At 37.5% G+C, this 25,021-nt stretch overlaps 1 protein-coding gene and 1 pseudogene across 1 annotated transcript in view; one reads left to right on the forward strand and one right to left on the reverse strand.

Moving 5' to 3' along the window:
• The first annotated feature begins 2,794 nt into the window (after positions 1-2,794).
• On the forward strand, positions 2,795-6,205 carry LOC109562984 (elongator complex protein 3 pseudogene; annotated as a pseudogene).
• A 2,655-nt stretch (positions 6,206-8,860) lies between these two features.
• Positions 8,861-25,021, reverse strand: part of NMD3 (NMD3 ribosome export adaptor) — a 36,683-nt gene continuing 20,522 nt past the window's right edge. The window contains exons 10-16 of the mRNA XM_019959976.2: positions 21,495-21,612; positions 20,443-20,588; positions 14,367-14,479; positions 13,519-13,591; positions 12,057-12,163; positions 10,699-10,769; positions 8,861-10,259 (exon numbers count right to left, since the gene is read on the reverse strand). Of these exons, the coding sequence (XP_019815535.1) occupies positions 10,129-10,259; positions 10,699-10,769; positions 12,057-12,163; positions 13,519-13,591; positions 14,367-14,479; positions 20,443-20,588; positions 21,495-21,612 (759 nt within the window). The 3' untranslated portion in view covers positions 8,861-10,128. The remainder of the gene's footprint in view (positions 10,260-10,698; positions 10,770-12,056; positions 12,164-13,518; positions 13,592-14,366; positions 14,480-20,442; positions 20,589-21,494; positions 21,613-25,021) is intronic.

Raw genomic sequence — 25,021 nt, forward strand, 5'->3', positions numbered from 1 at the left:
AAATGCCAGGCTGGATGAATCACAAGCTGGAATCAAGATTGCCAGGAGAAATATCAACAACCCCATTTATGCAAATGATACCAATCTAATGGCAGAAAGCGAAGCATAAATAAAAAGCCTCTTGATGAGGATGAAAGACTGGAAAAGCTAGCTTAAAACTCAGCATTCAAAAAACTAAGATCATGGTGTCCAGTCCCATCACTTCATGCAAATCAATGGGGAAACAATGGAAACAGTGACAGGCTTTATTTTCTTGGGTTCCAAAATCACCGCAGATGGTGACTGCTGCCATGAGATTAAAAGACGCTTACTCCTTGAAACAAAAGCTATGACCAACCTAGACAGCACGTTAAAAAGCAGAGACATTAGTTTGCCAACAAAGGTCCGTCTAGTCAAAGCTATGGTTTTTCCAGTAGTCATGTACAGATATGAGAATTTGATCAAAAAGAATGTATACCTGTGGCCAATTCATGTTGATGTATGGCAAAAACCAACACAATATTGTAAAATAACTATCCTCTAATTAAAATAAATAAATTTTTTTAAAAAGAGAAGCCTGAGAACCAAAGAATTCATGCTTTCAAACTGTGGTGCTGGAGAAGACTCTTGAGAGTTCCTTAGACAACAAGAGCAAACCAATCAATCCTGAAGGAAGTCGAACCTAAATGTTCATTGAAAGGACTGAAGCTGAAGCTTAAGCTCCAATATTCTGGCCACCTGATTTGAAGACCCAACTCACTGGGAAAAACCCTGATGCTGGGAAAGATTGAAGGCAGGAGGAGAAGGGGGCAAAAGAGAATGAAAGGGTTGGGTAGCATCACTGACTTAATGGACAAGAGTTTTAGCAAACTCCAGGAGATTGTGAAGGACAGGGAAGCCTGGTGTGCTGCAGTCCATGGGGTCGCAAACAGTCGGACATGACTTACCAACTGAACAACTTTATCTGTCAACCCCACTAGAATGTGACTTCCCTGAGTGCAAGACCCATGTCTGTTATATTTAGCACTGTACATTGAGGCTAGTATGCTGCCTAGAAAATAAAAAGTGCTCACATATTTGAAAAAAAAAAAAACACAGTTATTTAGCATGACCCTGCTTCAGATGTTCCATTCTGAGCCCAGTTGAAGAGGCAGAGACTATCAAGGGCATTTCTCTTTGTGGTGAAAATAGAAAGACAGGAACACAAGTGCAAATAAGCAAAGGCATTTTAATCTTCTTACCATATCCACTAACACCTCACTGCCAAAGCAAGGCACACAGCCAAGTCCAAAGTTAAGGAGCAAAGAAATACACTCCATCACCATGAGAACTGGGGAAATAGAATGCTATTTATTACCTACAGAGGGATTAAGAATTGTAACCAATAATTCAACCTACCACACTCAGAAGACTTGCTATCTCCCAAAATGTTTCCTCCATCTGACTGTGTCTTTGCTTAAGCCTTTGGTCCCTAACAAAAATGAAAATACTCCCAGCACTAACACTTTACTCCATAACTATTTATCCATCCCTTACTATGAGTATCAGACCATTTCCTATGAAAAGAGAAAAAAGGCCAACGTGACTAGGGAAGGCAAAGAGTAAGGGACTGGGGAAACAACCCCAAACAAACTTTTGCAATATACAAATTTGCTGAGGATCAGAATCTATGTATTCTTACAAAATGAAAGGCAAAATGTTACAGAAATACAGTCACAGACGAAGAAAACAAATGTATGGTTACCAGGCAGAAAGGTGGGGGTAGAGGGGGAGGGATGAACTGGGAGACTGGGACTGACATATACACATTACTATACACAAAACAGGGAACTAAAAGACCTACTGGATAGCACGGGGAACTCCACTCAGTACTCTGTAATGGCCTATACGGGAAAAGAATCTAAAAAAAAGAGTTTATATGTATAATTGACTCGCTTTGCCATATAACTGACAGTAACACAACACTGTAACTATTCTCCAATTTTAAAAAAAAAGGCAAAATGCCAAAACAGAACTGTACAATCAGAACACAGATATTTTTAAGATCCTCTCTGAAACATAGAATTCCACATCCCAGGCTATTCATAGTGTCACCATCCCAGGAATCTGTCTCATAACACTCTCCAGAGACTTCTACAGCATTCACTTATGCGGACACTCTAGATTCCAGATGAACATGGATTTATTTCAGCCTCTGTCAAGCAGCCTGAGCTTCAACATTATTTCTGATCTAAATGCATAAACAAAGAATTATCAGACATACTTAATACTTCCTGAATACAGCCCAATAGTTTATCCTTTTTATTAAAGGCTACCTTGTCTGAGTAGGTCATCTGTACTTCTCTGTCCACATAACCATTTACAAATACCATTTGTGCTATTATATAAAGTACCCTGAAGGAAGAAAACTATTTACTGTGTGTTGCACTTACCAGTTTGTGATGCTACTAGGTCACTAATGATGATACTGTAGTTCACTAATTATAATCAGTACTACTCAAATAAAATTTATCAAGCTTAGAATTAGATAGGTTTTAAGTAAAATGAAGTCTTGACCAACATAAATAACTCTCCCTACAAATCCCATTTACTGCCTCTCTAACACCATGTACATTTGCTTGATTTCTTATTTCATGGACAAACTCATAAGTAATTACTTAAAACTATGCCCATTTTTTAAAATACTGACTTCAATCAAATCATACTATTAACTACCTGAAGACTATGCACTGCACTTGCGTTGCCTTAAATAAATGCTAATTAGAAAAGTCTAGTTAGAGAGACAAGTACATATAAAAACAGTAACGAGGAGTAGATATCTACATTTTCTGGGGTGGCGACTGCTATGACAGCGGAGAGATGAGGCAGAAGCACAAAGGCGATCTCAGCCCTGCTCAGCTAATGATGCTGACCATAGGAGATGTTATTAAACAACTAATTGAAGCTCACGAACAGGGAAAAGACATTGATCTAAATAAGGTGAAGACCAGGACAGCTGCCAAATATGGGCTCTTGGCGCAGCCCCGCCTGGTGGACATCATCGCTGTGGTCCTGCCTCAGTATTGGAAGGTCTTGGTCCCCAAGCTCAAGGCGAAACCCATCAGAACTGCCAGTGGGACTGCTGTTGTGGCTGTCATGTGCAAACCCCACAGATGTCCACACATCAGTTTTACAGGAAATACATGTGTGTACTGCCCTGGCGGACCTGATTCAGATTTTGAATATTCCACCCAGTCTTACAATGAATATAAGCCAACCTCCACGTGAGCTATCCATACGAGGTATGACCCTTACCTGCAGACTAGAAACCAGATAGAACAGTTAAAACAACTTGGTCACAGGGTGGATAAAGTGGAATTTATCGTGATGGGTGGAACATTTATGGCCCATCCAGAAGAATACAGAGATTATTTTATTCAAGATTTACATGATGCCTTATCAGGACATACCTCCAACAATATTTATGAGGCCGTCAAGTACTCTGAGAGAAGCCTCACAAAGTGCATAGGAATTACTATTGAGACCAGACCAGATTACTGCATGAAGTGGCATCTCAGTGACATGTTGACCTACGGCTGCACAAGGCTAGAGATTGGGGTGCAGAGTGTCTATGAGGATGTGGCCAGAGATACCAACCGGGGCCACACTGTGAAGGCAGTGTGCGAGTCCTTCCACCTGGCCAAAGATTCTGGCTTCAAAGTGGTGGCTCACATGATGCCTGATCTGCTGAACGTGGGGCTGGAGAGAGACACTGAACAGTTTACAGAGTTTTTCAAGAACCCAGCTTTCCATCCTGACGGTTTGAAACTCTACCCTACCCTGGTGATTCGTGGGACAGGGCTCTATGAGCTCTGGAAGTCAGGAAGATACAAGAGTTATTCCCCCAGCGATCTGATCGAATTGGTGGCCCGGATCCTGGCCCTCGTTCCCCCGTGGACTCGAGTGTACCACATGCAGAGAGATATTCCAATGCCGTTAGTCAGCTCAGGAGTGGAGCACGGAAACTTGAGAGAGCTGGCATTTGCAAGAATGAAAGACCTTGGAATACAGTGTCATGATGTGAGAACCAGAGAGGTTGGAATCCAAGAAATTCATCACAAAGTCTGGCCATACCAGGTTGAATTGGTGAGAAGAGATTATGTTGCAAATGGAGGCTGGGAAACCTTCTTATCGTACAAAGACCCAGATCAGGACATTTTGATTGGCCTCCTGAGATTACAGAAGTGTTCAGAGGAGACATTCCGTTTCGAATTGGTTGGGGGTGTGTCCATAGTCCAAGAGCTGCACGTGTACGGAAGTGTGGTCCCTGTAAGCAGTCGGGATCCCACTAAATTCAGCATCAGGGCTTTGGTGGGCTACCGTCTATGGGTCGCACAGAGTCGGACACGACTGAAGCGACTTAGCAGCAGCAGCAGCAGCAACAAGCATAACTTGTGCCTAGATACTGGCTTTTAAAACCATTCTCCAATAAATGAAACCAGAATTTCTTGGCAAAATGGCTGATTCTAAAGCAGATTTATACAAAATGAGTCTGTAGTACCATAATTATGGTGGCAGAGAAGGGGAATGTGAAGGGCAAGGGAGACAAGGAATGGGGAAAGGGGAAGTAGAGAGAGGGGAGGAGGAGAAAGGAGAGGAAAAGGGAAAAAAACACATATACAAGCCCAATGGGGTTGTGTCAAAGGAAGACCAACCAAAAGAGCTACAAATAGCTGAAGCTAGAACAACTCAAACAGCAAAGTACAGTAGTATTAGCTAATAACCTCAATATAAAGTAAGTACTCATGAGTCCATGTTGGTCTAAATAAATAACTGACCTAGTACAGATGTCCCTGAGAATCTGCAAAGGATTAGTTCCAGGACACCCCAGAGGCTCCAAACTACAAGGATAAAGGGCATAATATTTACACACTGCACACACCATGGTGTACACTTCAAATCATTTCTAGATTTATTTAAAATCCTTAATACAATGTAAAGTGAAAGTGTTGGTCGCCCAGTCGTGTCCAACTCTTTGCCACCCCATGAACTATGGCCCACCGGGCTTCTCCTTCCACAGACTTTCCAGGCAAGAACACTGGAGTGGGTTGCCATTTCCTTCTCCAGATCTTCCTGATCCAGGGATCAAACCCGGTCTCAGGCATTACAGGCAGACTCTTTACCATCTGAGCCACCAGTGAAGCACAATACAATGTAAATGCTATATAAATCACTGTAACTTTTCCCCAAATATTTTTTTACAAAATTTTTTAAAAGTGAAGTATAGTTAGTTGATTTACAATGGAACACTATATTGAAGGGAAAAATAGAACGGTTGTATGGATACAGAATGACCGTAAGTTTATTGTTTACCCTCATTGCTGACTTGGAGCTACGCTCGATGCCACTGATCAACAGCACAAGAGTATTGTATTGCATATTTCTAGCCCTAGAAATGGAGAAGGCAATGGCACCCCACTCCAGTATTCTTACCTGGAAAATCCCATGGACGGAGGAGCCTGGTAGGCCGCAGTCCATGGGGTCGTTAGGAGTCGGACATGACTGAGCGACTTCACTTTGACTTTTCACTTTCGTGCACTTAAGGAGGAAATGGCAACCCACTCCAGTGTTCTTGCCTGGAGAATCCCATGGACAGAGGAGCCTGGTGGGCTGCCGTCTATGGGGTCGCAGAGTCAGACATGACTGAAGCGACTTAGCAGCAGCAGCCAGCAGCAGGCCCAGAAAAGACCAAAATTCGAAGTACAGTTTCTACTGAATACACATCATTTTCGCACCATCATAAAGTTGAACAATCCTAAACTGAACCACCATAAATCAGTGACCATCTGTACAAGCAGAATTGATACAGAAACACAGTGACTATCAAAACTACTTCTATTAAGTTTGAAATATTATAGATCTTGTTTTACCAGAAGGAATCCTCCAACATGCCTCTTTCCAAGGCAATAAGGCAGCTCTTTCAAAATGTATCAAACTGATTATTCTCCTTAAACTACTTTTAGGTAGAGAGAGTGAGACTGATTTCTTGCTTTCATCAAGGCTCACCACCTTACTGCTCAAGTTAGTTTAACATGTGACAGAACTGATAAACCGAGAATGAACAGCCTACATCTGTGCTTTTTATGACACCATTTCCTGATTCCTTAATTCCTAGGATGACTCAACTGAGGCTGGCCTATTTTTAAGTAAATTGGTCTATTTTTAGGAAAATTTGTCCCTATCATGAAAACAAGCCAAAAGCAGACTGCACAAAGGCCCTGAATAAGGGAAACCCAAAACTTGCTCAAAGAGTTCCATTATCAGCCTCCATGAATAAAATTAAATATATAGAGGAGAACATGTGAAAAGGACAAAGGAGCCAGACTGATGGCACACCCCCTAGCCAACTACAGAACGTGAGCATCAATAGAAAAAATTAACAAAAAGAAAATAAATAATCTGATCTTTAAAAGTAGGCAAAGGTTTTGAACAGCAATTTTATCAGTTGAAGATATACATATATCAAGTAAGCATATGAAAAGATGCTCAACATAATAAGCCATCTTGTGTGTCTATGTGTGCCTGCTCAGTCATATGCAACTCTGCGACTCCATTAGGAAAATGTAAATTAAAAAAAGCCACAAAGCACACCATCTACTATCTATAAAAATGGTTAAAAAAAAAAAATGACATCAAGTGGTAGTGAGGATACACAGTAACTGAGATGCTGACACACTGCTGGTGGGAAAGCATGCGTGAGTGCTCAAGTCCCTTCAGTCGTGTGACCCCAGGACTATAGCCCACCAGGTTCCTCTGTCCACGGGGACTCTCCAGGCAAGAATACTGGAGTGGCTGCTATTCCCTTTGCCAGAGGATCTTCCCAACCCAGGGATCGAACCCACAGCTCCTGCACCTTCTGCAGTGCAGATGGAACTCTTTACTTCTGAACCACCAGGGAAGCCTGGTTGGAAACTTTCAAAAAGGCACAAATCAACTGGAAAACAGTTAAATACACAATACTATAAAGATCCAATAATCAGATCCCTAGTTATTTATCCCAGTAAAATGAAAACCTATGCAAAAATGTTCACAAGAGCTTTACTCCTAATCATCAAAACCTGGAAATTCAAATGTGTCTCAACAGGGGAATGGATAAACTGTGGTACAACCAATGTTAACAGTATTCAAAATAAAAATAACAAACTCTTGATATATACCACACCTTAGACAAATCTCAACTGCACATGCTATTTGAAAAGAAGCAGACTTAAGTGGCTACATACTGTATGATTTCATATTACATATTTTGGAAAAAGCAAACCCTAAGGTTAAAAAACAGACTGGAAGTTGGCAGGGGTGAAGGATAGGTGAATGGTTTGAAAACAAAGGGGTAGGGTAGCAAAGGGAATTCAGGGGAGCTGGGGAGGATGACAGGATTTTTTTAAATTGTAGTGGCAATTATAAGGATCTCTACATGTTAAAATTCAAATAATGTAAATCAAAGCATACGCTTCACCATTTAAAAATTAATGAATTTAAAAAGAAAAATCAAGTTAAAGTAACAACTGCAAAGGATCAAGTTTTTTAATCCCTTCAAACAGAAAACCAACTTAAAATAACCCAAGGTCTGAAAACACCTGGACTAATCAACACCATACATTTCCTGAGGCAATGCACTGAGAATTTACCACTACTTCTGGGGTAATCCTGCTAAAAGGGCTTAATGAGGAAATATCAGACCAGGCTAAACTGAGGCCATTCTACAAAAACAACTGGTTTGGACTCCTTTGGACTCCTCAAAAATGCCAATTACACCTTTAAAAAAACTCAGGAACGGGCTCAGATCAAAGAAGTCCAGTAAGAGAACTCCACACAACACAATCTTAGATAAGGAGTTTATTATAGATGGGATAAATGACAAAATTTCAGTGTGGTCCACTGATTACATAACAATATTGTGTCAATGTTAATTCTCTGATTTTGATTATTGCACTGTGATTATGTAAGAAAATTCCTTGCTTTGGAGAGAAAAAAAAAAACAAGTATTTAGGGCAGTACTAATAAATGGCTCAGGAAAAAAAAAAATATTTTAAAAGACAAAGAAAAAAAATAAGGTTGTGTTTACATTTGGCAAATATGAGTGAAGGGTTTCCAGGAATTCTTTTTACTATTCTGCAACTTTTGTCTGAAATTATGTCAAAATTCAATTATTTTTTAAAATAAACATCCTTCACGCTAAAAATAACAGATCAAGTTATCTAAAGGTAAGAATCACCATGAACACATTTAACGAAATTAAATGTGAGTCATGGAAATGCTCTTAGTACTTACTCCAAAACTGACCAGAGAACAGTGTCCCAGCACAAAGCCTGGAATTCTGGGTTCTACTGTGGCAAGGAACTAGCTTGATGCTGTTAAGCATCTTAACTACTGAAGCAACCCTCTCCCCTGGACTGCTTCCCTGTTCATCAAGGGCCTTTTGCCTATAAAATAGTGGCTTGACGTGGAGATCTGGCTATAAGAAAATAATCATATTGACTTAGAAAGTATTCATATTTATAAACTGGGTTGTAAGTCAGGTTTCTGTGGTTCTGATTAATACCAGCACTTCTCAAATCGTATCACCTCTGGGACATCAACAATAGTATTTTGGGATCCATAAGCCTGGGAACTATCCTCTAAAATGGCAGATTTAGCAAGGCAGTACAACTGTGCACACAATCTTGGCTAACAGCTTTGCTTTTAGCTATATTCCCTCATCTTGTCACAGCTTTCTTTTAACCAACAGATTTCATTCCTCATAAAGACAACATCAAAACAAGTAACAAAACACTAATTCTATCTAAGAAAACTGCAAGAAACTTAAATATGACACAAACATAATCACTTCAAGGACACAAAAAAGGGCGAGATTGTTTTTATTTTCATGCTTTTTAAAGTCTTGACACAGGAAGAGATAAAGACAGACCACAGGTAAAAATTTTAAATATACAGACAGAAAAGAAGTCACTTTAGAAAGAACATAGCTTTATTCATAACTTCAGGATTAAGGAGTCAAATCTTAAATAGGAAAGTGTTTCATTCAGCACTTACTCAATTTCCTTATTTAGTGATATATATATAGAATTTATGAGTTGGCTCTTAGTTCTGGCATGCTCAGTTGTCTTGCTTATAGAAATAGGATCTTAAAACTTCATTTTCAGAACACTTTAAAAACCAAACCAATGCTTTCCCTTCAAGGATATGAAAGGTATTTCCTATTTAAATCTGATTCATGGTTTTATAAAGCAAGAAGAGCACATATTATTTCATCATCCATATGCTGGATTCTAACATTCTTTTTGATGGTGATGTGTTCAATGAAACAAACTTATAAAGACAGAATTCCTTCTCAATTTGTAAACCAAAATTTTAAAAGCAAAACCCTTGTAGAGACAGGAAGACATTTTTATAACATAAGCAGCTACAACACTAAGCTGCTGGCACAGACCAAAACAATTCAGGAATAAATTATTATTTAACCTTTCAATACTCTGTTTGCTGTATAATTTGTAAATATTTTAAATATATCTTCTTCTGCAACAAAAAATAAGATTATCCCCACCTTAACAGCTTTTGAAGATGTAGATACTATAAATAAAAAAAGGTAACTTTTCTACTGAATGTCCAGTTATAAACTGAACCCCTAATTTTCCTATCCCAAGGATATAAAAATGATCTAAAGTAGATTAAAGTGCCCTACAAGTTGATCCTAAAAATGACTTTTCATATGCTCTTCCACTAAAGCAATCAATATAAAAAGAATGTAAAAGCATGTTTAGTGCTTGAAGGTTTAGATAACCTCCAAGGAATCACAACTTGCAAGCTTTTAAACCCAGGGCTATACAATATATGAAAATACTAATGTCTCATAAAAAAAGCAAGCCAATAAACCTATTTGTAAATGGCCTAAATTTCAGTAATAATTCCATTCTCTGTAATTTTTTATCTAAACCTTCAAAGCCATCAACTTTTCAGTTCTTCAAGTGAGCAACTGAAACAGTTGCATTTATTCAGGTTTAAAACTAAATTTCTCTTCTCTCAACGTGAAGGCATAGACAGAACAGACAGTAAAAGTATTTTGCCCAACATCCTGACCCTACAGATGTGGAAACCATATACAACATGATCTCATGTCATCATCGATTCACCTTCACCACCAGTAGCATCTTGAGAAATGTGAAGGTCTTCAAGCATCTCAGCCAGACTAATTCGAGGTGCTCCTTCATCATCTGTGTCACTTTCCACAGGAATGGTTGAATCTAAAACAAAATATAAAGAGAACTTCAAATAAATACAAACATAGAAATATGTAAATACCTGTCCTCCCCATCATTACTACTATTTAACCATATTATATCTGTAGCACTTATATCACATCCAGAGCAGCCATTTAAATATGCACTGAATGACTGAACTTGCATAAATGTATGAATAACTACCCATTTGTATAGGGGACAGCAAATTGAGGGATCATGCTAGGATGCAAATTATATAAATGTAGCAAAGTAAGCAGTATTTTACTGTTGTGAAAGTTTGGGATTTTTTTTTAGGGGGAAGATGGGTAAATGTTTATAGCGTAGTTTTAGAACATACAATAAAAGTGGTTTATGGAATCGAAGTTTAAGATATCAAGATACTCATAGTGCAGTAATTATTTATTTACAGAAGATACAACTTAAATAATCCTTATTCACCAACCTCTATAAATGTTCACATTTTTTCTAATTGCTTCATCTTCTTCAAGATCTTCAAGGAAATCTTGGTATTGCCTACAGAAGGATAAAGAAACATTTAAGTATCTCTCCTTTACCAAAAAGTATGAAGTTAATGTCTTCTTCATTTTCATTATTACAAGGTGTGTTCCAAGTATTAAAATCTTTAAAAATAATAACTGAAGGTCAAATATGGATCTTAAATAAACACTGACAAGTTTTTGAAAAATATTTTCCTTCAAAATTACCTGATTAATAAGAAACAATACACACTTGAATATAAGTGAAAGTAGCTCAGTCATGTCTGACTCTTTATGACCCAAATCACTATACAGGCCATGAAATTCTCCAGGCCAGAATCCTGGAGTGGGTAGCCATTCTCTTCCGCAGGTGATCTTCCCAACCTAGGGATCGAACCCAGGTCTCCCACATTGCAGGCAGATTCTTTACCAGCTAACTCAGAAGGGAAGCCCAAGAATACTGGAGTGGGTAGCCTGTCCCTTCTCCAGCAGATCTTCCTGACCCAGGAATCAACCAGGGTCTTCTGCATTGCATGCAGAATCTTTACCAACTAAACTATCAGGGAAGCCCCACTTGAATATAAGAGGACATTAAATATAAGACAATGAGAAGACCCCTTCATACTTTACCCTCTCCCTCAAAAAATGTATAGCCAAGTTGAAATACAAACATTTTTAAGACTATAGATGAAACAGTCAAATATGTACTTACAATATCTATTTAATATTATATATTTATACATACGTACTTATTTTAAATTACACTATGAGACTATATTTTATAAATACTGCTGTCTCCCACTCACATTTCAAGACACTTTATTTAAACTTTTCATTTTCGTAGATACCAATATTATTAATGTCATCATTAAGGCCACTCTTCCAATCACACAATAAATTTTTCTAGAACACAGCATCTTCATTTCTCCTTAAATTGAAAATCAGCATATTTGGTATCAAAGAGCTGTTTTCTTTTACACTAAGTCATAAGTACTCATTTGCTCTCTGTGATAGCCACAAGGTTATTATTATACCTTGTGGATTATACTCTGGACCCAAAAGAACTCATTATATTTTCAAATGAATCATCTATAACAACATTGTAATCGTCAGGTCACAAATCAGGAAAAAATAACTAGATCTGTGGTAAAGGTCATTATATCTGCTCATCGTGATCCAAACAACATATTGATAAGTAAACAAAATTAATATTGAGTGCAAGAAGCAACCGTGTGGTAACTATTTCTTGATGATATAAAAACCATAAAGATTTATCAAAAGGATTTCCTTTGAGACAATGTAAAAAGTATAAACAAAGTGCGACCTTTCATCATCTGTATCTGTGTTTTCTCTATCTCTTGCAAGCTCTTTTAGTTTCCAGTTCCTACGACGCTGACGTCTGGTACGGTCATAGCTCTTCTTGATTAATACCTAAAGAAATATTTGCAAAATTACAAAAAATGGGAACTAAGTAACAGGACCTCAAAAGCCAATAAAATTTTTTAAATGAAAGGTTATGGGAATGTCAGAAAGACCGCCAACTGATGATAGTGGTTATACCTCAAAGGAAAGGAGTACAGATCAAGAAGCAGTGTCAGAACTTTCAACATTTTTATTAATGTACTTAATATTTTATGAGAATGCATTTAGCCTTATGTGTATAACTGCTAAATTTACTAACTGAAATTTTCCAGTGACTGAGACTTTTTAATATTAAAAATTTCATGTTTCTGGTGGTTTTTTCCTTCTGTTACATCAAAGTTCAGTTTTCTGCTACCATTCATGTAAGTCATTCTGAAACATTATCAAAGGAAGACAATTTTTCTCCCTCATATTCCTACTAATAAATACTTATAGACTACATATATATATTCACAACTATATGTCCTAGAACAATTTAATAAAGTGGGGATAAAATAATTTCACAAAATCTTGTAAGACCATTTTAATCTCTTTATGACCTCTTTGAAAAATACCGATTTAGACTTACACCTAAACCACGTTTCTATTTCCTAATTTATTAATTAATAAAAGCACAATTGGGTGATGAGGAGGGGAGTCCTTCTTATGCCACAACTTGATTTCTGCCCACAGTTTCTAAAGAGATCAATATTTATTTTAAAACATTAAGTTAAGCAAGCAGGAAATAGCCTTTCACATTTCACATTCACTGTTGCTCCTGATTCTTATAAACTCATGTTAAAAATTAACATTTTTTTTTTCTGGAAGTAACATCCTTTCTCTTAAGACTTAATACTGTGAAGATTATTTTCAACTAATAATTATATTCAAACCTGAATGATGGTGTTAATTTTAAATGCCTTCTTAACAATACATGAGGGACTTTCCTGGCAGTGGTTAAGACTCCACGCTTCCACTGTAGGAAGCACGGGCTCGATCGCCGGTCAGGGAACTAATAAGATCTATATGAGCTGCCACCAAAAAATGAAGAAAAAAGGCATGAAATAAACTGAGCCTAAAAGAATGAACAGAATAAAGGTCATCGTTTTTAGCTGTAAATTTATTTTTGCTCTATGGATACTATCAAGCAATTTGACAGAATGAAAATTTGGTAAGAGAAAACAAAAAACTCAATAAATCTTGGATTTTGAGATTAAGAATAATTATCTTACATAAAGATTTTGCTATTATAACTTAACTGCAATTTCAAAAGAAATATCTAAGTTTATTATTTTCAAAAAATGTGAACTCGTGCATCTTCCCCATAACAATTACATTAATCCCCATCAACACAAGAAAAAGGGGGGAAAAATCTAAAGCCTTACCACATCTGGGACTCTATCTGATTTCATTTTGTTGACATGCTCATCATTTAAGTTACAGTTGACCAAATCAAACCTGAAATGAAAACAATGAAACAATTAATGAAACACTTACTCTTTCCATGTTGTTTTATAAATAATCACCTAACAGTTCCTCCTAAGATCAAGCATTTAATACGCTTTCCCAATTCAGAAGTTGTGCAGTAAATAGGCTTCTACAGATCATAGCAAAGATAATAATGCATTCTATCTCTAAGTTTCACAAGTCATCCACTATTGCCCACCTTACCATACTCTTGTAAAAGAACAAAACAGATATATCTCAGTCTAATGTAAAGATTCAGTTAGATGGCTCCATTTCTTATAAACAACAAAAACAAAACACCCTTCATTCTCCAGTAAAAAGAACTGAAACTCCAAGAGCAAAAGTAATGTTTAAGGCAAGCTTATTAACTTCTGCATCAGAATGGGCTATCCTATGCCCATAAAGACCCCTTACATATATAGCTGCCATATTTTAACAGTGAAATTTATTTTAACAGCATATGCCTAACAAAAAACCACTTGCTCCCCAAAAAACTATACACATAATCTTATCATACAATTTCAGGGATCAATTACTCAAATCTTATAACAAATGACTCTAAGATAATGGCCAAAATGGAATAATTATAAGCTTCTGTCCAATCAGTAATTTAATTTATTATCAATAATAAAGTGAGCTATATAGCTCCTAAGAATTCTTAAATTCTTTTTAGGATAAACAACTTTATTTTAGATAGCTCTGCTGGCTCCCAGAGAAAATTTGCAATGCTACTGGGCAGTTTAAAATAATATAAAATTATACAAACCCCAACACCAGGTCTCCAGGATTTAGAAGATGTCCCAAATGAGTGCGACAAAAATACTGTTTATCTGTATTCATTTCAGATGTTTTCTGTACCCAGACTTCCCCGAGGGTATGCTTAACAGGGAAGAAAATGAACTCTTCAATAATCTAGGCATAATTTAAAAAGTATCTCATAGAAAAGTTAAATACAATGTTGATTTTGGTTTCTGATTTTCATTTTAAATTAAAAGTGTTTGACTTTCCAGACCTCTGAAACACTGTCAAAATTAACCAATTACTGAACTATGAGTAGAGAAAAACTCATAAGTAATTCATAAAATAAATATTTTTGTTAAGATTTTATTCAAGGCTTCTAAAAACATTAACATTGTCACCAAAGCAGACACATATGTAGAACTTTCGAAAGAAATGTATTCACAGGGAGATCATCCAACAAAGACTGAGCAAAAAGAATAAAGTACATTCATCCATGCGTGTGCTCAGTCATGTACAATTCTTTGCGATCCCATAGACTGTAGCCCGCCAGGCCCCACTGTCCATGGGATCTCCAGGCAAGAATATTGGAGTAGGGTGCCATTTCCTTCTCCAGGGAATTTTCCCAACCCCGAATCTCCTGCACTGGCAGGTAGATTCTTTACCACTGCACATCTGGGAAGCCACCTACTAAAAAAGCAGGGGAATCTTCATTTAAATACAGCAAATATCTTAAGTAACACCTTATGTTTTACACATAAGGTTAAAAACACCAGAGTTCATAGAAAATAATTTAACAATCCCAGCAGCACCACTGCCACAACAGCATCCAAATCATCAAATTAATTTTCTGAGTGTCTACTATTTTGAGGCATAACTTTTTAAAAAAACTATCATGGAAACATCATCTCAAGTTTGAACTTTTTAAGCAAAAAACCACTAGGGCCCTTTCCAACATGGAATTTTACAAGCAATTGTAAATGACATTTCAAATTTCCTGGCTGAATTAAGTATAGCCATGCCAATACCTTAACAAAAACAAACCCAAGTAAAATGGGATTCAGAGCAAAACACTAAGAATTATAGATAGAATTAAAGAATCTCAAAGAGTTAAAAAGAAGAGAGAAAGATAGAGGAAAAAACTGAAGTTAACAGGTCCTGGATTTAGGGGAAAACTGGGGTGGGGGGACAGAGGGGAGCAAATTACCAGGAAAAGACTAAGTTCTAACAATGTATTTTCTGAAAACAAAAAAAACATATATCTAGCTTTATATATGTTGGAGAAGAAGTGGTGGTGTTTAAATGATAAGTGTCTGCTCTTAAATACTGCTTTCATAGTAGAAGAAATAGGACTGACATGCTTGAAGAAATATATGATTTCAGATACTGGGTAAGAACTACACAATGTGATTTTAGAACACCTAAATGTTGTGGTGTTATCCCAAAACATAACAACGCTTTCAAAGACTAGTAAAGAAAGTCATGTCAAAGGATATAAGAATACACCTACAGCTATTAAGAAACTGAGTCAATAATTAATAATCTTTCAAAACAGAAAGCATTAGGCCCTGATGGATTCACTGGTGAATTCTAGCAAACATTTAAGGGAGATATACCATTCCTCTAGAATCTTCTCAAGAAGGCAGAAGCACAGGGAACACTTCCTAACTCATTGACAAGCCCAACATTACCCTAAAATCAATACCAGACAAAGACATTACAAGGAAAGTAAACTACAGACCAATCTCTCATGAACATAGATTTAAAACTCAACAAAATATAAAAGAACTGTACACCATTATCAAGTGGAATTTAACACATGTATGCAAGGCTAGTTCAATATTTGAAAATCAAGTTAATGGAGCCCATCAGTCATTAACAACAAGCTAAAAACAAAAAAAAATCACACAATGATATCAATACATAAAAAGCATTTGACAAAATCTAACACTCATTCATGATAAAAACTCTCAGTAAACTAGAAATAGAAGGAAAACTTCCTTCACTTGATAAGGAGTATCTATTTAAAAATTACAACTAACATTATACTTAATGGTCAGAAACTTGGAGCTTTCCCTCTAAGATCAGGTACAAGGCAAGAATGTCCCCTCTCACTACTCATTTGCAATATCCTACTGGAAACCCTAGCTAATACAAAAGATAAGGAAATGAAAGGTATATAGACCAGGAAGGTGAAAATAAAATTATCTTTACAGATGACACGGTCATCTACAAAGAAAACTTAAATGGACCAAAAAGCTCCTGAATATATTTAGCAAGGTAACAGGATACAAGGTTATAAATGAAAGTCATCTTCCTGTTTACCAATACAAAAAATGATACTTGAAATGTTAAAACACCATTTACATTAGCACCCAAAACTTAAGTCTAACAAACTATAAGATCTGTATGGGGAAAACTACAAAACTCTCATGAACAAAATCAAACAAATAAAACACAAAGATGTTACATGTTCATAGACAGGAAAACTCAATATTGCCAAGATTTAAGTTCTGCCCAATTTGACCTATAGATTTATGCAATTCTGATCAAAATCCCACATTAAGCCACATAGGTATAATATACAACATGAAGAAAACAGTCAGTCATACTATAATACCTTCGTATGGCAACAGATGGTAACTAGACTTACCATGGTGATCATTTCATAATATTATGCAAATATCAAATCACTTGTATATAGAAAATAAACTACTGTACATCAACTACGTTTCAATTTTTTTTTAATCCCAGTAAGATTTTTTTGTGGGTATCAACAACTGATTTTAAAGTTTAAATAGATAAGCAAAATACCCTGAATAGTCAACAAGATTTTGAAGGAGAAGAATAAAGTTGTAGCAATGACACTACCTAACTTTAAGACTTACCATACTGCTACAGTAATCAAGGCAGTGTGGTACTGACCAAAGAATAAACAAATAGATCAATGGAACAAAATAGAATCCAGAAGTGTACCCACATAAATACAGTCAACTGATCTTTGACAAGGGAGCAAAGGCAATACAATGGAGCAAAGACAGTCTTTTCAACAAATGGTGCTTGATCAACCGGATGCATGCATGCAAGTTGCTTTAGTCATGTCTGACTCTTCGCAACCCTATGGACCATAGCCCGCCAGGCTCCTCTCTCCACAGGATTCTCCAGGCAAGAATGCTGGAGTGGGTTGCCACGCCCTCCTCCAGGGAATGCTCCCAACCCAGGGATCAAACCCATGTCTCCTGCAACTCTTGCACTGCAGGAAGATTCTTTACTGCTGACTCACCAGGAAAGCCCGATCAACTGGATATTGGCATGCAAAAAAAAAAAACAGTCGATCTAGACACAAACCTTACACCTTCCACAAAAACTAACTCAAAATGGATCATAGACCTAACTGGAAAACACACAACTACAAAACTCCTAGAAGATAACAAAAGAAAAAAATCTAGCTGACCTTGGGTTTGGCAATGACTTTGTAAGTAAAACAAAGGCAGGATCCATGAAAGAACAGTTGATAAACTGAACTTCATTAAATTAGAAACTTCTGCTCTATGAAAGACAATGTCAAGAGAATAAGAAGATGAATTATACTCGGAGAAAATATTTCCAGAAAACACATCTAACAAAGGACATCATCCAAAATACATAAATAACTCTTAAAACTCAAAAATAAGAAAAAAACAATCTGATTAAAAAAAATGGGCCAAAGACATTAACAGACAACTCACAAAAGAAGACATACAGATAGCAGATAAGCATGAACAAATACTCCTCATCATGCGTTATCAGGGAAATATAAATTGACAATGAGATACTATCATATACCTATTAGGATAGCCCAACTCCTAAACACGGATAAATCCCAAATCCTGACACCAACTGTTGGTGAAGATGTGGAGTAACAGGAACTCTCATACACTGCTGCTGCTGCTAAGTCCCTTCAGTCGTGTCCGACTCTGTGCGACCCCACAGACGGCAGCCCACCAGGCTCCCCTGTCCCTGGGATTCTCCAGACAAGAACACTGGAGTGGGTTGCCATTTCCTTCTCCAATGCATGAAAGTGAAAAGTGAAAGTGAAGTCGCTCAGTCGTGTCCGACTCTTCGAGACCCCATGGACCGCAGCCCACCAGGCTCCTCTGTCCATGGGATTTTCCAGGCAAGAGTACTGCAGTGGGGTGCCATTGCCTTCTCCAATACACTGCTAGTGGGAGTGCAAAATGATACCATCACTTTGGAAGGCACTTCGGTGGTTTCTTACAGAATTAAATATGTTCCTTGGTATTTACCCAAAGAAGCTGAAAACTTATGTCCACACAAAAACATGCAAAGGAATGTTTACAGTAACTTACTCATAACTGCCAAAACTTGGAAGCAACCAATATGTCCTTCAGTAGGTGAATGAGTAAACTGTGGGATATCAAGATAATACTTTGCATTTACCAAAAAAAAAGCTATTAAGCCAAGACATGGAGGAACCTTAGACACACATTACTAAGTGAAAGAAGCCAATATAAACAGACTACACAAGTCCAATAGGAGAAGACTGTATGACAGTCTGGAAAAGGCAAAACTATAAAGACAGTATTTACAAAAAAAAAACAAAAACAAACAGTGATTGCCAGGGGTTAGGAGGGAACACAGCAGGTTCTAAAGGGAATGAAAATATCCTGCGTACTATAATGATGGATGCTATAATGATAGATACATGTCATTATATTAATACATTTGTCCAAACTCATAGATAGTACAATACTAAGAGTGAACTGTAATGTCAAATATGTAATCGTTTTGTGTGATTATAACATGTCAACGTGGACATAAACTGTATGTCCATAAATCTATTCATAAATTGTAACAAATGTACCACTCTTTTGGTGGGGGAAAGGCAATGACAATGGAGGAGGCTACCAATGTGTGGAGGCAAGGGGTATACAGGAAATCTTTTATCGCATCTTAATTTTGGTATGAACCTAAAACTGCTCTAAAAAAAATCTTTCTCCAGGCGATCTCGACCCAGGGATTGAACTCTGGTCTCCTGCATTGCAGGTGGATTCTTTATCATCTGAGGTACCAGGGAAGCCCCCCCACCTACCCTCACCCAAAAAAAGTAAAAGTTATTTAAAAAAAAAAAAAAAACTTTTTTAAAGGACAGAAACTATTCTGAAGAGGCTGCTACTGGCTACATTTGAGGCAATCTGAGTAGAAGGGAGGGAGGCAGTGAAGGAAGGAAGGAGGCGGGAGAAGGCAGGAACAAAGGGAAAAACTTCAAAAATTTCAACAAAGATATCTGGCTATCAAACAATCAAACATTACTTGCTTCCTGATATATCACAAAAGGTACATATCATCACCTCTGAAATGTTCTGACCAAAAAAAAAAAAATTAACCTAAATTTAAATGAGACTTCAGATCCACTTTTAAAGGAAATATGAGATTATGAAGCAAGTTAAATAACATCATGAGGAAATGAGAATATAAATCCACAAAATAAATGGCCTAGTTGCCTTAGAAAGTTGGTATCATAAAAAAAAAAAAAATTAGAAAAAAAGAGCGGGTACTATTATTAATATTTAAGAGGTACAGTCAGTCCCCAGATAGGTACTGGTGTTAACAAACCATAAAAGACACTTTGGGACAAATGAAGAAATTTGGCAAGCTATGTAGTTGATGATAATACTTTGATTATGTAGCAAAGGTTTCTAGTTTTTACAGATGCATATTGAAGTATTCAGTATTTAGTGATAATATATATATATTTAATTCAAAATGTTTGACATTTTTTAAAAAGTGAAAGCGGGTTAAGCTTCTCATTTGCTCCTTCTGTACAAAAAGTAAAAGAAATACTTTTTCATAATAACATTTTAATATTAAAGAGAAAGAATTAACTTACCAGACAGCGTAAGTCTGATAGTTTTCACCACAATGGCCACATGTTAAAAGCAAATGGCATACAAACACAAAACCCATTTTTAACTGAATGTGGTGTTAGCTTATTTGGAACCACAGTTTGGAATTACTAACAAATTAAAACCAAAAAAAGAGTGAGAGAGGGAGACTAAAACAGTAAGTTAGGATTAGGGGAAGGTGAACAGGATGGAACTTACCTTTTTTGATATCATTCCAGCACCTGCACTGCGTTTTATATCTTGGACTATGCTGCATTCCATAACAATAAACTCCTCCAGTTGTTTGGGATGGCATAAACTATTGAAAGGGTGACTCCAAAAAGTGTTCCCATCAATATCTGCAACTAAGAGCAAACACAGAACATTAAAGAACGAAAGAACTGAAGTATTTCAAAAGCCATCAAATGTGTTAACTAGGAAGAAGTTGATACAGTGAACTGAGAAGCATCAGGTCAACAGAAACCAGAGTGGCAACTTTCACTGCAGGGGACATCATTTATTCCTATACATCAACCCCAAATTTCCCAGAGAGTAAGAGAAATACCAGGTGTCAAAAATATCCTAAGTAGCTACTAACAAGTGCCTTTAAAATAAGATTGGATCCCATCAGCTGTATAGCTGTTTCGTGTGCTGGCATTTTATTTGACACATTATCAGCCATCTCAGGTGTTTAGTTTACAGGAAATAAATTTCTACCTGACACATGTTCATCCTAATACTACAAACAGAATTTTGACTGATGAATTCTAATTGATAAGGATAATAAATGACTTTCTAAAAATATCAAAATAAATTCAATGTTTTATAAAAGAAAACGTGTATTACAGTAAACATATGAAAAAGATCAAGTAGGAGATGCAACCAAGTACTGAGAGACATCTATCAATATAGGGTCTTCTTTTAAGTCAAATGTTTCAAAATGTAAAACATATGCTCCAGACTAAAATTTAATAATGAACCTAAATAATTAGTCATAAAAAATAAAAGAGGTAAATAAGTCCAGTTCAGTAGAAATTAATGGGATAAGACTAATAAAAACTTTAAAATTCAAATAAATTTTTCTTCAAAAAAAAAAAAAAAATACAAGAGCAACTTACCAAAAGTGTTAAATTCCAGTGTTTTAAAAACTGTACAGCATTAATTTTAACTAATTTTTTAAAACAGTATTACTGAGAATACTTCATAAAATTAACATAACAAATTATTACTGTTTTTTAAATGGAAGTGTCAAGGCAGTTTCTAAAACTTACCTTGTAGGGTATTTGGATCTATGAGGTGGATGACACTCGTCACTCGAATACACACACAAATCTGGTTCATGTTTCCCAGGCTTTGTGCCAGTTTTGGAGACAGACAAACAACATTATCCTAGGAATAAGAACTAACATTTAGTGTGAAGCAAATTTTAAGTAGAAGTCTTGATAAACACCATCAATGTAAACCTGATCAAAGTGCATCTGGTCAAACCAAAATGTCATTTTTAATTCTATGTATCAACAGATGGCTTAAGAGAATCAGACTTTGCAGAAACAGAAAATAAGCCATACCTTAAGATGGAGATAACCGTCTTAATAAAATGGCTTTTAGAAGTATTTTAAAGATCCTAGTCACCAAGCTGTTTCTGTTTCAGTTCAGTTCAGTCGCTCAGTCGTGTCCGACTCTTCGAAACCCCATGAATCACAGCACACCAGGCCTCCCTGTCTATCACCAACTCCCGGAGTTCACTCAGACTCATGTCCATCGAGTCAGTGATGCCATCCAGCCATCTCATCCTCTGTCGTCCCCTTCTCTTCCTGCCCCCCATCCCTCCCAGCATCAGAATCTTTTCCAATGAGTCAACTCTTCGCATGAGGTGGCCAAAGTACTGGAGTTTCAGCTTTAGCATCATTCCTTCCAAAGAAATCCCAGGGCTGATCTCTTTCAGAATGGACTGGTTGGATCTCCTTGCAGTCCAAGGGACTCTCAAGAGTCTTCTCCAACACCACAGTTCAAAAGTATCAATTCTTCAGCACTCAACCTTCTTCAGAGTCCAACTCTCACATCCATACATGACCACAGGAAAAACCATAGCCTTGACTAGACAGATCTTTGTTGGCAGAGTAATGTCTCTGCTTTTGAATATGCTATCTAAGTTGGTCATAACTTTCCTTCCAAGGAGTAAGCATCTTTTAATTTCATGGCTGCAGTCACCATCTGCAGTGATTTTGGAGCCCAAAAAAATAAAGTCTGACACTACTTCCACTGTTTCCCCATAGTTCATTTCAATTTTATTGAAGTGTGAATGCTTGGTTATTACTCTGTGTTAATATAGTTGGAGAAGACTCTTGAGTGTCCCTTGGACTGCACGGAGGTCCAACCAGTCCATTCTAAAGGAGATCGGTCCTGGGTATTCTTTGGAAGGAATGATGCTAAAGCTGAAACTCCAGTACTTTGGCCACCTCATGCGAAGAGTTGACTCATTGGAAAAGACTCTGATCCTGGGAGGTATTGGGGGCAGGAAGAGAAGGGGATGACAGGATGAGATGGCTGGATGGCATCACCAACTTGATGGAAGTGAGCCTCAGTGAACTCCAGGAGTTGGTGATGGACAGGGAGGCCTAGCGCGCTGCGATTCATGGGGTCACAAAGAGTCGGACACGACTGAGTGACTGAACTGAACTGAATATAGTGTGACTTCATTTACTCTCCATAAAAATTTCAGAGGAGCCATATGTTTCTCCTTCTCATCTACATGTACCAATGTGTAATCAAAGATCTAATGACCCCCCAAGAGCACATATGCCTATGTGTGCACCAGGACATACTAACACCGATGTGGCTGTCTGTTCTTAATGTTATTAAAATATAAAAGGGATCTGGATTATATTTTAAGCTGTATCTATTCACAATCATAGGCTCCCTCACTGAAAGGACACTCCGTACATCCTTACTGGCATCTAGCTCAGTCCTTTTTTTTTTTTCCTGAAACTTACTAAGATTCTCCAAAGATTAATGGAAAAACTTCTTTACACTGTATTCATTCAGCTACCTATATGAATCACTAAAGCACTTAATACACAAGGCCTAAATATGTCCTCTCACCTAGATTCACTGCTTTATTTAAACTGGGGGTCTGCAAAATAAGACCCTGAGGCAAACATTTGTAAATAAAGTTTTGCTGGAACACAGCCTCAGCCCTTCATTTACCTATTATCTATGGCCAATTTTGTGCAACAAGAGCACAGCTGAGTAGTTGCAAAACAGACCATATAACCTAAAAACTGCAACTATTTACTATCTGGCTATTACAAAAAAAAAAAAATTGCTGACTCTGTTTAAGCCATCATTTCATGGTACTGTCAGTCAGTCAGTCAGTTCAGTCACTCAGTCGTGTCCGACTCTTTGCGACTCCATGAATCACAGCACGCCAGGCCTCCCTGTCTATCACCAACTCCCGGAGTTCACCCAGGAACTGACTCACGTCCATCGAGTCAGTGATGCCATCCAGCATCTCATCCTCTGTCGTCCCCTTCTCCTCCTGCCCCCAATCCCTCCCAGCATCAGAGTCTTTTCCAATGAGTCAACTCTTCACATGAGGTGGCCAAAGTACTGGAGTTGCAGCTTTAGCATCATTCCTTCCAATGAACACCCAGGGCTGATCTCCTTTAGAATGGACTGGTTGGATCTCCTTGCAGTCCAAGGGACTCTCAAGAGTCTTCTCCAACACCACAGTTCAAAAGCATCAATTCTTCAGTGCTCAGCTTTCTTCACAGTCCAACTCTCACATCCATACATGACCACTGGAAAAACCATAGCCTTGACTAGATGGACCTTTGTTGGCAAAGTAATGTCTCTGCTTTTGAATATGCTATCTAGGTTGGTCATAACTTTCCTTCCAAGGAGTAAGCGTCTTTTAATTTCATGGCTGCAGTCACCATCTGCAGTGATTTTGGAGCCCCCAAAAATAAAGTCTGACACTATTTTCCCATCTATTTCCCATGAAATGATGGGACCAGATGCCGTGATCTTAGTTTTCTGAATGTTGAGCTTTAAGCCAACTTTTTCACTCTCCTCTTTCACTCTCATCAAGAGGCTTTTTAGTTCCTCTTCACTTTCTGCCATAAGGGTGGTATCATCTGTATATCTGAGGTTATTGATATTTCTCCCGGCAATCCTGATTCCAGCTTGTGCTTCTTCCAGTTACTAAACCATAATTAGTGATAACAGATTTAAAGCCTTAGAGTCAGAGACCTAAGTACAAATCCTGGCCTCCTTTTGTTGTTGCTGCTGCTACTGCTAAGTTGCTTCAGTCGTGTCTGACTCTGTGCAACCCCATAGACAGCAGCCCATCAGGCACCACCATCCCTGGGATTCTCCAGGCAAGAACAATGGAGCAGGTTGCCATTTCCTTCTCCAATGCATGAAACTGAAAAGTGAAAGTGGGGTCACTCAGTCATGTCTGACTCTTAGCAACCCCATGGACTGCAGCCTACCAGGCTCCTCCGTCCATGGGATTTTCCAGGCAAGAGTACTGGAGTGGGGTGCCATAGCCTTCTCCGCCTTTTGTTGTTAACTTTGGCAAATCATCTAACCTCCCCAAGCATCAGTTTACTCATCTTCAGAATGATGGTATGATTTACTCCAGTAGTTGTGAGACTAAACAGGTGAAACATACTTAAGTACTCAGAAAGTACCTTTATGTAGAATGCGCACAATAAATTATAGCACTTATCATTATTAGTGATTTAAACATGGACATGTAAGTTCCTATGCAGCAGAGACATCTAGGACACAGTCC

The sequence above is a fragment of the Bos indicus genome, chromosome 1 (genome assembly GCF_029378745.1).
Source record: "Bos indicus isolate NIAB-ARS_2022 breed Sahiwal x Tharparkar chromosome 1, NIAB-ARS_B.indTharparkar_mat_pri_1.0, whole genome shotgun sequence".
NCBI lineage: Eukaryota > Metazoa > Chordata > Mammalia > Artiodactyla > Bovidae > Bos > Bos indicus.